Source organism: Puntigrus tetrazona, chromosome 6 (assembly GCF_018831695.1).
Source record: "Puntigrus tetrazona isolate hp1 chromosome 6, ASM1883169v1, whole genome shotgun sequence".
NCBI lineage: Eukaryota > Metazoa > Chordata > Actinopteri > Cypriniformes > Cyprinidae > Puntigrus > Puntigrus tetrazona.
Genome location: NC_056704.1, coordinates 3,676,140 through 3,694,347, shown reverse-complemented (window position 1 = coordinate 3,694,347; position 18,208 = coordinate 3,676,140). Strand labels below are relative to the sequence as shown.

General features: G+C 36.9%; 1 protein-coding gene across 7 annotated transcripts in view; it reads left to right on the top strand.

Moving 5' to 3' along the window:
• plppr2b (phospholipid phosphatase related 2b) overlaps nt 1-17,638 on the top strand; it is a 44,464-nt gene extending 26,826 nt beyond the window's left edge. For 3 of the 7 annotated variants that reach the window (XM_043242609.1, XM_043242608.1, XM_043242613.1), the window contains 5 exons: nt 10,881-11,001; nt 12,122-12,372; nt 13,927-14,103; nt 14,951-15,090; nt 16,192-17,638. In XM_043242609.1, coding sequence (XP_043098544.1) covers nt 10,881-11,001; nt 12,122-12,372; nt 13,927-14,103; nt 14,951-15,090; nt 16,192-16,303 — 801 coding nt within the window. In that variant the 3' untranslated portion in view covers nt 16,304-17,638. Of the gene's footprint in view, nt 1-10,880; nt 11,002-12,121; nt 12,373-13,926; nt 14,104-14,950; nt 15,107-15,314; nt 15,324-16,191 lie in introns of all 7 variants that reach the window. The other 4 variants (XM_043242615.1, XM_043242614.1, XM_043242610.1 and 1 more) reach the window with 4 other exon arrangements.
• The last annotated feature ends 570 nt before the right edge of the window (nt 17,639-18,208 follow it).

Sequence of the window (18,208 nt, the reverse complement as noted above, 5' to 3'; positions counted from 1 at the left end):
GAAAGTACAATTGTGAAAATAGCGTAGGTCGAAGATTAGGTGGCAAATGGACATTTAAACCTTAATTTAGATAAGTACATACATATCAACGAATTGTTTAACACGAAGTGCGTTTAAATCAATCTGTAAGATGTTGAACTGAAATAACAGTTATGACTGTGATTTTGAAGGCTTCGGGTATTATATAATGAGTCCAGAAGAGGTGGTATGAAAAAGGTCTTTGCAAACCTTCACAAACCCACACCATAACCAAAAACACTCATAGAACTAAATTTTGCACAAAAAGTTACATAAGTCTGATTGGTAATAAAACATGCCAACATTTTGGCGAAGCTACAGAAATGTACCTATATATACAATTCACCAGCTGAATTTAACACTAGTTGCAGTAAAACTCCAATAACAATAAGTTACGATTAGAGGAGTAGATCTCAAAATATTTCATTATTTGCGAAATAATACATTTTTATATTGGCATTACATTACTAGCTTCATATGTATGGCTTTACTAGCGTGGTAAAATTGCTCGGTAGCACACCTGGTACAGCACCGAACTAGAAATGTGGAGCGGAAACGTTGAGCACCCCTCAAACACTGACACAAATGTCGCTAGATTCCCGTTCAACTGTTTCAAGTAAAACTGAACGCGCTTTTATCACCACTCCCTAGACAACCTAACGTGTTTTTGCAGAAATGTAACAACAGGCACTTGTGTTGAAATCATCTCAAAGCTTAATATATATACCAGTGTGTTACTGGTAATTTCAAAGATATTGTGTTTATTAGCTTGTTGATGCAAGCGCCACTGTTATTATTGCTCATACTTGGGGCTTTGAAAAAGCTTTAAGCATTAACCTTCGGCGCATTTTTGTGCTACAGGAAAGAATAAAAGCTCAGATCATGCCGGTAAACAACCACTAAATATCAAACCTTGGAAAAATCGATGTGAAGAAGCCTTTTTTGTGTGCGTGTTCCAAAGAACCAGTAACAGCAGGTGAAACTAGTCCATTAATGGTGCTTTAATCAAATCTACAAATGCTGACAAATACACTGTAAATTATTCATGCTGTAATGTGAGTTTTTGGCAGTCTTTTTTTTCTGGTAAATATGGAAGCTGTGTGTTTGATCTGAAGTGGGCTCCGGCCCAGAAGAGATACACAGCGTCATGCAGTCAGGGCCTGCAGCTGGCTGATGTCACAGCTCTCCATTCATGATGGATGTTTGGGGACCATGTGCTCCTATATGCCAGTGCTGTGGGTTTGCCATAAGTGCATTTCTGTGACCTCATTCTGTTTGTCTAAGGATGCTAGTGGAGAGATAGTGGAGAAAGAGAGACTTATTTATTTAGGCAATATCACACACGAAACCGTGTTATTTCATCACGTGCTCTTGTCTGGAATGTTGGGAACACAGATAATCGCATTCATGCAAATAGTTAAAAGTCCTGTTACTGCTTGGCCAATCAAATTTGAGTACAGGAGCTAATTGTTTTTATAATTTAATGTGAGATCGGGTGGTGCTCTTACAATAAACTTAAAAGAAAAAACAGGCTGTGGTTGCTAAAACTTTACCATCATTTTTAGCAGTTTTCAAAAATATGATACACATTTTGGTATACATATAATACGCACCTACACCTAAACATTGTTTATCATATGAATGCCACATTTAATTTCTGCATATAAATAGTGCAATAAAACATCGTGTCATTTAACACTTTCATGAGATCAGTTTGGAGCATAAAATAGTGCTATAAACATTCATTTGACAACATTGGATATATCTCATATATCTGTTTATGATTTTTCACTATAAATTATTAGATTACTTTACAATGCATTTGAAATACCCCAACAGAAGTCTTTTACACCCTATAGAAACAAACTTACTTACTTAACAGGTTTTTACAGTAACATTTTTACAGTCTTACCATTAATAATTTCAGCCATTTTTATAGAGAAACTTCCATCCAAAAAATCCATTCCATTTTTCATCTCTAGTAAGCGTTCGAGAGAGGTAGAGAAATTGAAAACACTATAGAGTGTAAAAGAGGACAGAGGAACAAGGAAGAGAGAGAGAAACATTAAATATGATATTCTCATTGAGATCCGTGTCATCCACATTCAGTTCTTGTAAGTGTACACCAATGCCCAGAGGATGTGTTTAACCTCTCTCTGCAGAGACGATCCACAGCCTAATCTTAGTAAGCCTTAGATTAAGGCATCAGCTTTTGTTTAACACTCCTACTCAGCCTTGGGAACACTGGGAGTTGGCCATGTGGGCTCGGAGCGAGAGATGTGCCGGAGTAAAGAGAGAAGCGGGACCGTTTGTGGATGGGAATATGAAAAATGTGGGAAATGGAGCAAACGAAGGCCCTTTCGCATGATTTGAACGTGCTGTTTTACACAAGCATCGTGACCTTCACATGAAAAGCACCACAGAAGGGCGATTCTTCAAGGTTGCTAGGTAGCAAGAAAGCTGGAAGTGTGCACAGTAAAACAGTGAAAATATGTGCTTGAGTTTAAAATAGGATAAGGATTTATCAAACCAAATTATTTGGCAATTAACCAAACATTGCTAACTAAAAGAGGGAAGTGTTTGTTAAGAGAAACAACCGTAAATGTGATTTAAAATAAAGCTTCATGCTTAAAGCTTAAAAGACAATTATAGTTCAGAGGTTTGGATTCTGTGAGATTTTGTAAAAATAAATTAATATTCTTTTGTATTTTTTTCAACAAGGATTTATTACAGTAAATTGATTATTCATATTGTTACAAAAATCTCACTTTTTTAAAGTGTCCTGAAAAAATACCACAAATCAACATATTAGAATGATTTCTGAAAGACTGTGTGACACTGAAGACGAGTAATGTATATATTATAATAGAAACCAATTGTAATAATTTTTACTAGATTTTTTTATCAAATAACTGTAGCCTTGTCAATCATCAAAGACTTACCAATCATATAAACAATATATATATATATATATATATATATATATATATATATATAATATATAATAATCAAAAAAGTGTAACTTTGTTCTGTTATGAATAAAATATTGGCTATAAATAAAATAAAGTCCTTTACGTTTAATTTTATTCAAATTTAAAAAATCTCTTAACAATTCTGGAATTTGGCCATTTAAAGTAACTTTTTATTTAAAATGCACCACATATATTTTTTAATAATGAAAAAATTTAATTAAAGCATATATTTTAGCACTACCCTGTTTGCTTTTGGTGTAAAACGCTGTCTGTTGCCTTTCATAGATAGTGGCTAATTAAGGGTTTTGTTCGAATACTTGTGTTCCCATCAGCCAATCATGATGTCATCTTCCTGCAGCTGCAAAGTGAATAGTCACTTGGCATTTGTGTCTCTAAATAACCTGGCTGCAGATCTGAGCACCCAGAATTTGGCAGATTTTGAAACGTGTACCTCCAGGTGGTCCTGCGCCAGCCAAGCAACTTCCACTGAGACGAGAATGCTAACGGAGAGCGCTCTCTGTGTATTTTAGACCTGCTGTCACCAAGAAAAGTTATTCCAGAGCAAGTGCACCTTATTACATTTTGACAAATGCTTACAAAGACTGACGTTTGTTTTTCCTCGCATTAATGTGCAGTGATGAATCATCTACAGTGAGACTAAAAAGATGCTTGAGGAAAGTAAATGGGGGCAAATTTGATTTCATGTTGACTTTAAAGAAGACAATAAAGCATGAGAAATGAAGCCGTTAGAATGAAGGAGAGAAGGAACTGGTGGTGGGAAGAGAGATAGAGAAATGATTCTAACCCAGTTTCCCTATATGGTGTTTGGAGAGACGCCCGCAGAAAGACAGAAGGACAAATCCCAGAAATCAGGAATGACAGAGTGTGAAACCCACTAAAAGGACAAGAGAAAAGAATGGCTAGATGAAAGAAATTGAAAAAGGTTGTGATTACAGTGGACCCACATTATAGACAGATCAATGCAAACACACTGGTCCTGATATCTCTGTTTGCCGTATTCACATGACAGCCAAAAATTGGGCTGACAGCATGTGGAAATGAATGTGATCTGTGATGTGTTGCTGTCTATTTGTGATCTGTATTGGATTAGCAAGAGCATGAGTGCATCAGCTGTCATACTGATGCCATGGTAACACTATGACAACAGATATCCGCCTGTATCCTCAAGCATGTCACCCAGATAAGATCCCAAGCGGACTGTCAGTCTCAGAGAAAAAGGCATGGAAAGTCCGCTGAGCAAACTGCTACTGTGTGTTTGAGCAGTGGGTCATTTCCGAATAAGCTCATGTTCATGTTCAAATTTGTTCTATTATGCAGTCATTTATTAACAGCATGCTGCTCCAAAACTGAATTACATTTTTTTAACACGGAAAGAGGATAATAGTAATAATAAATCAACAACAACAAAAAATATGAAATGAGAGCTATGGCTCACTTTTAATGCAGTGAAACAGTGACTTTTTTATAGTGTTGTTTTTATATATATATATATATATATATATATATATATATATATATATGCCTACCTTTAAGTTCCACAGAAAAAATCAGATTTTGAATAATATGATGGCAAATACATTTTTTTTGGTCCAAACTTTACTTTTAACATATTGCAGTTTTCCAAGTCTGCTACTTTTCCTTTTCTCTCTAGAAACGATGACCTTGCTCCTTTTCCAAACAGCCCCTTTAAGGCACATGATGTGTACAATGAATTATTAATATTGTTCTCTGTCACTGTGGACTGGACGATATATTATAAGTACCCAGTCCACCGAGAGAATTGGTTTGGCAGAAGAAAAGTGGGCCAAAGCCTGAGGCACTGCACTGCCGGCGAAACGTCCAGTACCATTGGTGGTGTGATTCCTGCTCGTAACCAAAGTTGTTTCTGGTCCACCACGCTGCAGTAAATATAAAACATCATGGTTATCTGCATAGAAGACTGATGTGCTAGGGTTCCTGCTAGGTTCCTTAACCAGCAAGATTTCTCAACCAGCTTCTCCAGCCATGTACAAAAGCTATAGCAGCACCAAAATAACCAGCATAGAAGCTTCTTCTTTTTAATCCGCGGACAGTTACATAAACTGCTTTGACTAGCCTTACAAGTTTTTTGGTCACAACCTGTTTTTAAGGAGTAGTTCACCCCAAAATTAAAATTAGCTGAAAATGTACTCACACTCGCTCCATCCAAGATGTAGATGTGTGCAATCCGTACAGATTGGGAGCCATGCAGCAGTTCATCACTTGCTGACCAGTTGATCCTCTGCAGTGAATGGGTGCCGTCAGAATGATGTTCACGTGATGTTAATTAATGAACAGGAATCGTGTGGATTACTTGTAATGCTTTTATCAGGTGTTCGGACTCCCATTTCGACGGCACCCATTCATCCACTGACGAGTAATTTTCTACAAATATTTTCTGATGAAGACACAAATCACCTACATCTTGGATGTCCTTAATGTATTTTTTTTTTTTGCCAAATTTATAGCCAGTAAACTGGCCTAATTTGAAATTGAATATCAAGTCACACGAGTAGCAGTAGAGTACTAGCCGGTCACATTAGTTCTTTAAAACAGTGTTAACATTGTAGCTTAGTTTTCTGGCTTGGCTTCTGGTCTTTTCATTAAAGTCACTGACATTTTGGTTGCTTTTCAAAGCTATTCAGACTAGACTAATTTTCTCAGACAAGGTATTGTAATTTTGGCAGTCATACTTTGAGGCCTAATCAAACATTTTTTCTTCTCACAGCCTGTAAAAATTACAGAACAAATTACCTACTGTATTTTGGCTCAGATATCCTCTGAGAAATGTCATTTCTGTAAGTTGTATTTTCACAATGCTTCTCCTCTTTTAATTTGACCTTCGTCAGATGCCATAATTAAAGTTAATTTTGTCATCCGGCTGCCTGCTGCACCTTCGTTATGGATTTAGACCCTTTTGCCAACTTTCTGGGTAAAATAACAGTTGGTGGTTAAAGTATTTCTGGCATCCCATCTGACGTAAACATGCCATCCCATCTTTGCTCCACCTTAAAACTTCACACAATACCCACTTTTAGATAATATATTGCGCAGAACTGTGGTAAAAATGTCAGTATATATGTACATATGTACAATATGTAAATGTACTTACATCACATGCATGTTTGGAATGATTAAGATGTTTTAAAGATATCTCTCTTACATTTTCCTGTGATACAAAGCTGATTTTTCAGCAGCCATTAGTCCATGTCTACAGTGTCGCATGATCCTTCAAAAATAATTTTATTATTCTGATTTGCTGCTCGAGAAACATTTTGAAAAAAATGTGGAAAATGTGATAACATTCAAAACAGGATATGCAGGGTTTTCAAAAAAATTATAGAAATCTGTTATTTGAAGTTGTATATTTGGTTATATAAATGCAGCCTTAATAATCGTAAATAATCTTCAAATCTTTATTCCAATATTTCAAAAATGATTCCAATATTTTGACTGGTAGTTTATGTTTGATGAAACATGAACAGTTGTGTATTGTAATATTGTTGTTGATTGCACTGCTTCTTTGAGATCTTATCTGTTTTCTCAGCACCTCAAGGCATTCTGGGGTGTTTGGTGTGTGGTGTATTTTTTGACCGACAGTCTGACACCCACCACAGACCGCAGAGGGTTTTTGACATCAATAAGTGTCTGCATTTTTTGGTGCTCTGCTTTTCTCGAAGCGTTTGATTTGACAGCATTCCCAGACTCTGTGAAACGCCTGTGTCTACATTGTTCACACACCATATGATTTCCTCAGGAAGCACACGTCCATTCACTTTAGCCATCATCTCTCTTTGATTTCACCCTTTTTTCTGTGGTTTGATTTCGCTATCGATCTCTCTCCGTTTCCTTTTGCTTTGAACTCCATGTCCCCTCCCTCCGTCTGTCTTTCCCTCAAAGTCTTCAGAGTCAGCAGAGCCGTTTCATCAATTAAACATGGAAGCACTACACTTTAACAGCTTTCATTAATCCGCTCTAAATACCATGTTTTTTGTCCTCTCTAGCTACAGCTTCCAGAGGACAAGTTTTACCTGTGTCTTAATTTATGACACGACAATGACGGCTCCATCTCTGTTTAGTGAGGAGGATGTGGCCTTGGGGGTTTGCTGCTGGTGCCAAACACTGTGCTGTATCACTTTCATTCTCATTATCTACAATGTGCCAAAACTAGCAAAATGTTAGAATAATTGTGTCATGTCAGTTCAAACAATGAACTGATTTGCCACATGAACTTAAAGGATAGTACACACGAATGCACCAATTTTGGGTTGTCTTTTACATCTGGTGGCTTTCCAAGTATATATTCTCAAGTATAAAACCATTAGGGCGTAGTTTGCGCTGATGCTTTTTGTTGATGTTGTTGTAAAGTTTGGTAACCTGGATTTCATGTTCTACTCAGAATATTCATTTGTGTACAAGAATTAACCATTAATGTTTTGTGCGCTATGTTTTGAGGTCTGCGTTTCTCTTGTGTCCTAAGCGTGCATTATAAAGTCATAGTGTCTCCCAGGCTATAACATACATTCAGCTTTTCACATCTTTAGTTGGCACGATATGCGTCCTAAAGTCAGACATTTGAATATAATTTTTTATCTTAAACCGTCCATAACTTTTTTTGTGTTCAAATATTATAAAATGTGTTTTTCGCTACGGTAGACCTATAATAAGCATGTATAGTCGGATTGTTTTAGACTGGTTGGGGTACGTACCGCTGCAGAGTAGCCCCTGCATGATTCACAATAGACATAAACAGAGAGAAGTAGATCTGGCTACAATGTCCTTCTGCGAGACGCACGCAAAAGTCAAAAAATCTGCTGCTTTAAATATTACTAGGTGATTTTAAATACCATTTCATCAGAAGCTCCAACATTTCATGCTTCTAATTGAAGCCCAGTCTCCTAAATCACTAATAAAGTCCAGTGAAATACCATAAAAGTGGTCCATATCAAGTTATTATGAATCTGATGAAGTTATATGATGTGTGGGAAGAGAAGTTTCACAGAAAAGTCAACAGTCACAGAAAATGTTTTCATCACTGATTCAAATATTGTGATCAGCCACATCATTTAAACCACCAGCCTAATATTGTGTAGGTCCTTCTTGTGCTGCCAAAACAACAAAGCATGGACTCCAAGAGACCTCTCAATCTGTGGCACCAAGACATTAACAGCAGATCCTTTGTGTCCTGCAAGCTGTGAGGTTTGCCACCATGGATGAGATTTGTTAGCCGAGCACAACCCGTAGATGCTCAGTTGAGTGGAGATCTGGGGAATTTGAAGGCCAAAGCAACGCCTTGAAGTCTTTGTCATGTTCCTCAAACCGTTTTTAACAAATTTTTGCAGACTGGTTTCCCAGCAGAACCTTGACCAGAACACAGCACTGCCTCCACCAGCCTGCATTCTTTTTATAGTGCATATATCTTCCCCAGGCAAACAATGCACATGCACCATCCATCCACCTGATCTAAAAGAAAACGTGATTCATCAGACCTGGCAGCTTTTTCCATAGCTCCATTGTCACATGCCCATTGTATCCATATAGCGAAAGGTGATGCACTGTGTTTTCTGGCACCTTTTTGTTATGGCCATTGTTGAGTTTTTTAACTACACTAGTTCAGAACAGATGGAGAAGCCTTTGCTCCCCACACACATTAGTGAGCATTGGGTGCTCATGATCCTGATGCTGGTTCATATTTCCCTGCACCACTTTTCTGCTAGATACTAACCACTGCATACCAGGGCTATGAGTTCAAACCGTGAATGTTTTTGCTGAGGTTATAGACCAAAAATGGACTAAATATATTAATAAATGAAACAGGATGGGTCTTGTTGGATGTACTGCAAATATAGTTAACAGACTTAATAGTGCTTTTTTGTCACATAAAAAATGTACTTGCCAGTAAAGCAATGATTTTTAAATAGGACCTCATAAAGTAAATTCACAGCTATTATATTGTCATAATTTACACACCCTCATGTCCAAACTTTTTTGTATAAATATGCAGATGTTATAAAATAAACATCCTTTATAAAAGTGGTTTATATTCCCAAATATTTAAAGTAAGTAATAACAGCAACGTTTTATGTCCTACGAGTTTGGAATAATGATAGAATTATTCTTTCTGGGTGAACTATGGCGTTTCAATGACTAAATGACGTTTTTTCCCATTAAATGATAAATTCCATACTCTGCTTTGTTTTATACAGAACTAACCAAAACAAAACAACTCTAATGTATCTGCGAATGTCAGCCATTTCTACAAAGAGTGCTTTGAGCGCCGTCATTGTTTGACACCGAGGCATTCGTTGAACTCCAAATGTGTTGTGTGCGTGTGTGTGTGTGAGTTTTGAAACTCTTCAGAGCAGGTGTATTGTAATCGTGATGTGTGTTAAGGATTTGAGAGCATCGTGCTGCCGGTATCATTCCTGCTTCAACATTGCGGCTTCAGAGCACTTCAGATATGTCAAGGGGGTTCTAGTGAAATATTCACTCTGTCTTTTTTCTCTCTCTCTCTCTCATGATTCCTCTGTCTATCTACTTTCACCTTTTTTCGTTATACCACAAGACAAGAGCCCTCAAAACGCTGCAATATGCCCCACAAAATATCATTCATGGAGCATCCACTAAACATTTGAAGGTTACTCAGAAATTCAGGCTTTTATGTCCCTGAATAATTTCCAATTTCCCTCAGCGAGAGGGTTAGAGTGGCATTTGTGAAAAATTAGGCATTAGACAGAGGATGAGATTAGCACCGGCAGCAATGCATAACAACAAGGAACTTTTTTCACCACAAACTGACCTGAATCTTTATGCCTGTGGAGGTTAAATAGTTAAACAGACCTTTCATTTAGGTTAAGTAACTCTTAAAAAGGTGTCTCTGTGATATTCAGTTCCAGACTTCTGCTGTTTGAGATAGCGCGCAAACCTTGCACAGGAACTAACTCGGACACTAAACTCCATAGCAAATTGTGTCTTTATGAAAGCAGTCATAATGCTGTATTTTCTGCTTGTCCAGCAGCAGAGAGATAAAAATTAAAATCTTCTGCTCTGGCCTCTTTTCTTGCTATTGATAGCATCATTGCTGAATGCAATTGCTGAAAATGCAAATAATTCATACAATGGCTTTAAAATACTGCATCTATAATGAGCATATTCTTACTTTGTGAATTAAAACTGTGCTGAACATATAGCGGAAATTAATACAGTCTAGATATTCTAATGAAGGAAAAGGGGTATTTTCTTTATAAATATATATTAGAGGAAAAATGCTATGTGCTTATCAATATTTGAATAACATTTCTCCACCAAATCAAAGTCATGTAACTTCAGATTGTGTAACCAACATGCAAAACGTAAAGGAAGATGTATGTCTTAATACTCAGGATAAATGTACAATCACATGTATTCAAGATATAAAGAAATGTGTTTTTTCTTTATTTATTATGTTTACACCACATGACATTTCAGAGTCATTAAACCTTTCTTGAAAAACTTTTTTATGTGGACATATTTGTAATTGACATTCAGTCATGCATGTGATGTTACTTTCCAATCTGCGATCATTCATATTTTATGAATGCAGTCCCATTAGGGCATACTGAACATATAACCTGTCTCAGCTGGTGCATTTAGCATTTATACATGTATGGGATTGAAAAAGGATTCTCACGAATTTCTTGTAAATTCTGGAATTGGAGCATGAGCAGAGCTCGACAATGACAAATGTTTCCTTGTACATTTGGCAATCAGTTTAATCAGTTTAAGGAAAATATTGTGCTTTCCCCCCTAAGCTCTGTGAGCTGTGAGCTGTGTGCACCTGAGAAATCTCATTCCCGTATTTGTCTGCTGCAGATTCTGGTTGGGGAGCTCGCATCCTTCTTCACTAAACCTGAGGCCACGCAGGAAAAGACTATTGTTACGGCTGACTGCTGCTATTTCAACCCGCTGCTGAGACGTATCGTCCGCTTTCTTGGTAAGCAATGCTTTGAGTTTGAGTAAAAAATCATAATCAAACTGTTAATCTTTCAGACACATAAGCATCAAACTTTTCCTGCTATGTTACCATTTTTGTGTGTGTTTGTTTGTTTGTTTGTTTACAAGTACTTTACACTACTGTTTTCTGATTTCAGTGGAATAGTTCATCCAAAAATTGCTAAATATATTTACTCATCCTCAACCATCCACAATGTGTGTGAGTTTGTTTCTTCATTGGAACAGATTTGGAGAAATGTAAAAATCATTAGCTCACCGATGCGTCTTCTATAGTGAATGGGTGCCGTCAGAATGAGAGTCCAAGCTGAAAAATAATCCACAAGTAATCCACATTCCAGACAATCAATTAATCTGTGAAGCAGAAAACTGCATGTTTGTAAGAAACATCCATCATCAAGGGAGTTTAACATTAAGACGTTACTTGAAATACTGCATAAGAATACAAATTTCCATCTTCTGTTTTCCTCTCACATCAAAATCCACTGACATATTTGTTTAGAAATGTTTTGGTCTGTGATGTTTTGACTTTTTTTGCTTGTGCTCTGTGCTTGATTTGACCTGATATGTCCCTCCTGATTCAGACAAGAATACCTTTTTTAACCAGAGAAAGCAATATTACGATTAAGAACTTGCATTGGAGCTAGAAGCAATAGTTTGAAATGAAAAACATCTTAATGATGGATTTGCTTCTTGCAAACATGCAGATTTTTGTTTCACAAAAATGGCGTTTCATGCATTGTGATTTTTTTTTAGCTGTTTGGGCTCCTTCTGACGGCACCCATTCACAAGTGATGCAAATCTGTTCCTAAAAAGAAATAAACTCCATTTTGAATGCACTGAGGCAGTGTAAATGTTGAAATCATTGAAGCTATTTTCAAAGCAGAGCATTTCTTTGAAATAGGAATCTTTTGTAATGTCTTTAATGACACTCAATGCACCCTTGATTAATAAAATGTATAATTTCTTTCAAATAAAAAATTTCACTGCCCTCAAAATTTTAAACGGCATATATCAAACATCTTTAAATGTCCAAAGGTCTGTGAAAATCCTCTTATAATTATCAAGTGGTTGATTAAACGATTTCTTCCTCTTATTCTCAGGTGTGTATTCCTTTGGCCTCTTTACCACCACCATCTTTGCCAATGCAGGGCAGGTAGTGACAGGAAACCAGACACCTCATTTCTTGTCTACATGCCGCCCAAACTACACAGCTCTGGGCTGCCATTCACCGCTGCAGTACATCACAGAGAGGCGAGCGTGCACCGGAAACCCTTACCTCATCACCTCCGCACGAAAATCTTTCCCCTCCAAGGACTCGGCGCTGAGTATGTACTCGGCTGTCTACACAGTGGTGAGTACATCCAGGACAAGAAATCAAACGTGACACAGCGTGCAAAGAAATCGCAGTCATCCTTTCCTTTAATAGTGCTGATGTTCAAAGAGATGACAGAGCTCCTGAGCAACAATGATTTACAATATTTAATCATGACACAGCTGCAAATATCAGCATATCTTACCCTTCACAAGCATGACTGGATTCTGACCCCCAGTTTATAATTTAATTGGCCAAAATGTTTATAAATGTATATATATATATTCAATATAAATGTATATATTTAAACATTGGCATCCTTGGTAAATATAAGCAAAGAAGGCTGTGAAAATTAATCTGCATTGTTAATCAATTTGATCTTTTATGGAAAAAATGTACAAGAATCTAACCTTTCATTGGATATTAAGAATTTTAAATGAAGGGAGTATCATTATAAAATGAATGTTTTTCTCTAATACACATTGCTCACAATTAATGGCACCCTTTTATTGAAACCTCCATTTGCCAGTTTAATGTGTAAAACCCAAAATGCAATGATATTTCTGTTCACAAGTGTAACATTTATTGAATACAAATGTTTTTAAAAAGTACAGTTTAAAATATGTTTTTAGATACTTACGTTTTAAACGTTTACACCATAATTTATTCATTTTTGTTCCTGAAAACCAAACATCAGAATTACAAAACACCAATATACAATGAAAATATAATATAGTAAATAATAAGATACTTACTTAAGAAAAGAAATTCATAATTCAGCTCTTATATTTATTTAATATACAATGAAACAATGTAATATTGTAAATGATTGTTAATGTTAGAAATTACGTATTTATTAAATTCATTGTTGGATGCGATTGACAAAGCACAGTTGACAATATAATGGCAAAGCCATTACTCCAGTGTACTAAGAAGTTAGTGTTATATAATCCTTAAGAAATTATCATAATGTGTTTATTTAGTACTCAACATCCTTCTCCTATTATTAGCACATTTGAAAATGATTGTGCTGTTTAATGAAGTATGAAGACAGCACTGCAGTTTCTTTTGCGCTTGCAGTAGTACAGAGTACACAGTACACTAGCGTGTTTAGGTACCACACAATTACACCTTTTCTACCAAAGGGTCCCCTGGGGACGGCTTGCTTAGCTTGCAGACCATAAAACTCCAAACAAACCCCTGCTCTTGTAAGTCTTTTTATACTTTCCTTTTTCAAGTTCCTCTAGAAACCTGTTAGTGTCGTTCTATAGAGGGGTGAAATCTATTTAATAAACCGCTGGATCCAACCGTCACAAAGAGAAGTGGATGTTCAGACAGCGAGATGAGAAGAACATTGTAGTTTGAGAAACAGCTAGAAGCTCCATTTATCAGCACACGATACACTCCGGCTTCGTCTGCAGCAGTGAAGAGAAGAAACGCTGCTGGACTTCAACACAAGTTTTGAACTAACAACAAATGGGCAGAATGGGCATAATGCATGGATAAATCTACAGTGCATTTGTAGTTGTATTGCTGAGCTAATGGTCATGATAGATGTGCATTAATGCGGGGTGTATTTTGTGTTTCCTATAGATGTATATAACTCTGGTTTGGAGGACTAAAGGCACAAGGCTGACAAAACCCACTCTCTGTCTGACTCTCATCTCTCTGGCTGTTCTGGTGGGCATCGTGCGTGTGGCTGAGTACCGCAACCACTGGTCTGACGTTCTAGCTGGATATCTCACCGGAGGAGCCATCGCCGCTTTTCTGGTGAGAATCAACCAGGCATTTGAGAAAGAAAGGAGGCATTCAATTGATCAATAGTGACAGTAAAGACATTTGTGTTACAAAAGATGTCTACTTCAAAAGTGCTGATCTTTATGTTTAGCAGTAAATCCTGAATAAAGTATATTATGGTTTCCACAAAACATAATTAGCAGCACAACTGTTATAAATATTGATAGTAAGAAGAAGAAATGTTGGTAAGGATCGTGTTACTCTTTGTACTGCATTTTATATCTAATAAATGAAGCTTTAGTGAACTTAAAAAAAAAATCTTTCTGACCCAAACTTTTCAAAAATAGCGTATTGTAGTTGAAATCCTTGTTACATGCTGGCATTGGCAGATATAAGCGTCTAGCTAAATTAACTGATCTACAATTGAAAAATCATCATAAAATCTTCCAAAATGGTTGAGCAAGGTTTTGTGGACATTGCTAGTCCAAAAAGAACGACAGAAAACCGACCACCAAAACAATATACAGGCCAGACCTCCATCTGTGCTGCGCACATCATTGCGTGCTATCTAGAGATGGAGATGGAGAGAGTGAGAATTGGGACACGGCCAAGTCTCACGCCATGTCAGAGGGTAAACCAGGTCATTACTCTGAGCATATACCTGTTTAACAGCTAATACTAGTACTCAGATGTTTAGTCGTTCTGCAGCTAATCCATCCTTCATCCTCTTAAATCAAGTCCAATCACAACCGTGCCAAGACTGAACATGCTCTGGGCATAAAGCCTTAATCCACAAGAGGCAGATTCTGCATTTTTGGACCGTGAATGCCTGGCACGTTTTTGCTCTCATTATTAACCCTTGCTTTTGCTTCACCTCCAGGTCACATGTGTGATCAATAACTTCCAGCAGACCCAGCCTCAGCTGCCCCCCTTACCGCCGCCTGTGCACCCTCCTCGCCTGGAGCCCCCGCTCAACATGCCCATGGTGGCCATGCCCTGCGTAGAGAGTCCACTCGAAAAGTTAAGTGGCCCTCAGGTAAGGGGTGACGGGTGGGTGCATTGGACACCAGGAAGGCGTGGGAAATCTAAACAAGAGCTAACAGCTAACTGTACTGTATAATAATGTACCTATTCTTCAGCTGAATGAGGTCTGCTGCCCACATACTTGCGGTTTTAAAATAGCAGTGAATAATGGGATCATATATCCAGAATGTGGTAATACTGATATTATTGGCTCTGAAAAGAGGAGTTTGGTGCATTGATTTTTTTTTCATATTAGCTCAGTTTCTAAAACCTATTTAGCTGCCTACCTAGACAGCATTTATAGTTAAGGCATCGTATTTAAGCGCTTCAGATGTAAAGGCTGCTCCAAACCATATCATAATCTCCTTGTATTAAAGAGATTCTAATAAAAACATTGCATGCAAGGTCAGAAATTATTTATTAAAGGGGCAACATATGCCCCATGGAATTGATTTCCAGGGTATTTTTTTATTTCAAATGCTTAAATAAATCATTTGGTTCAGTCAGTGGTTTTTAAACTGTGGGTACAAACTAGCACCCGTCATTAACCAGTGTATTCATAATTAATATAATACAATAAAATAATATGGAAAGACATGCAAATTTGCATAATCAAGCAGCAGCAAAATTAGCTGTTTTGTAAACCTAAAAATGCCACTAGATTCCAGACCCATAAAATTTACAAAAAGCTGTGTCCACCGTTATGGGAAAAATAAGGTGGATTAATTCAAAACAGGAACTATTAGAGGGTAGAGCTACAATATTATGATATTAAAATACTCTAAATATATGTATTAACTTAATAGAATACATTTTAAAAATGTAATTTTAGTGTTGGGGAAACTGCACACCTTTCTTTCCACACACTGAAAAACACAACGGTCATTCAAACGAGGAATAAATGAAAACGAATCATTTCACTTCAATGGCACCAGCAGTAGTAAACCGAGTTTCTCGTGAATTTAAAAAGCATTTTTGTGGCATTTTTGCCCCAACCCGCATTAATATCTGACCCTGATTGCATCCAGTGAAATGTCACCTTGACCCTGTTCTCTCCCTTCTGCGCTCTTTCAGAAATGCTTTGTTTTCTGTCCTCAGCAGGTTCCAGGGGTTTTGTACACAGGCATCACATGACCATCAGCCATACCTGGCCCCCGCCCCTCCCGATGTCCTCATCCACTCACGTCGCTCCATCTCAAGCGCAGTCTAGACATGCCTTCAGAATATTCTACCTGCGCTCGCCCTAGACCCTCCCTCACCAGATCATACTCCACTCAGGTCTAGAGCCTCCCCGTACTCACCTCTACTGCCCCCTAACGGCTGACAAAGACAATGACAGCAATAGCCGCTCATTTCAATCTGGATTATTTTGTAACGGCAGCCTCGTGTTTATCTGAATCCTCACAGTACATGTCTTTAATTTTTTGGGTGGGTGTTTTGTATTATTTTTACTAAAGGAACTGATAATACTCTTCCATATCTGTAAATCTGCTATGTATTTGCATTATCGATGCCAGACGTTGACATTCTGTGTACATTATAAAAAGATTTCCTCATCTGACAGCCATACAGAAACTGAATATCAACTGTGAAATCTAAGACTTAAATTAACATCTATTGACATTTAAGAGTGAAAGGAAGAAATTCAATTCTATTTTTGGAAATATAGATTAGGTATAGGATGTAGCAAATTAATGTTAAGCATATTTGAAAGATAATAAATAGATTGTTAGCACTATTTTTATGGATAAGTATTTAAGTTAAATATCCATGGAGCAAAATATTGCATTATTCAGAAATAAGGTTATAGAGAATCAATAGCTGTACAGAGACAGTTTTCAAGATTATAATATATTTAAGAACATTTCAGAACCAGTTAGGTGGGATGTGAAGGAGACAAATATGTACAGGATGTAGCAAATGTTTTATATCTTACACTGTATAAAATGTGAATGTGTTCCCTTGGAATTTTACTGTTAGAGTTATTGACAGTTTAAGTCAATTTAGTGATATAATCCAGAACCAAAAATACAGAGACTAAGGAATCACCTCAGGTTTCATCCTAAGGTTAATGGGATACATCTACCAACTGTCCGTGTCTCACATAAGATTATGTAATTTTTTGTAAATAACTTTTTTTTTGTCATTTTACATACAAATTACTATGTGTTCATTAAACAGCATTCTGTGGAATTTACTGAACATGTGTACAAGAGACTTTCGTGAAACCGCTCATTTGTGATTTTTTTTGGAGAGATTGTGAAACTGAAAATACCCTGTAAAGCTTGTTGTCAGACATTTTGTCTATCGATGTTATTGGCTATTTTGTAAGCCAGCATTTTTCTACATAGTTCATCCACTGAAGGAAGTGAGATAAAGCCTCCGTATGTAACATGGTGCTTGAATGTGACTGTTCAGGTATAGCCCTCTTTTCATTTTATAAAAAAAAAAAATTATAATAATAATACGCGTAAAAGTTCAATATGAAGATAAATGATTCTTGCAGATCGGCTGATTGTTAATTAAACATTTAATTAAAAGGAAATGGCTTGACATTTGTTTTATTGTTATTATTCATATCATATATAAAGATTTCAAATTCAAAACCTTATTAGGAGAGTGTGTGTGTGTACATGCATATATACATTACTGTATAAACTACCTAAAAAAGTTAAAAAGCATGTGACTTTTAATCACTTTAATGCATCCTTGCTGAATAAAACTAATTTCTCTTTCAAAAGCTATGAAGAGAAAGCGTTTCAGATTGCGGTACGCTGCTGTGAAGTGCTATGTCATCTCAGTAGTCACTCTTTCCCTCTGGATGTTTAAACGACAGGAAACTGCATCGGACTGAGAAGGAGACAATGGTATAGTCGACCAGCCATGTTTTTCACTTCATTATCATATCAAGTAACGCACCCAGCGCATGTTTGGTATTCATACTATGGATAAGATTACAGATACCGCAGTGCATGTGAAGCAGAACTCGGCCGAACAATGCGCAGACACAAGCAGGTTTGAGACATCTCATTTGCTGTCTGCTTATCTGGTGTGTGGTCATGTAGCGACAAGCCTTCTCTTGAAAATTATCTCTTCATCTTTCATGCCGCTGAGC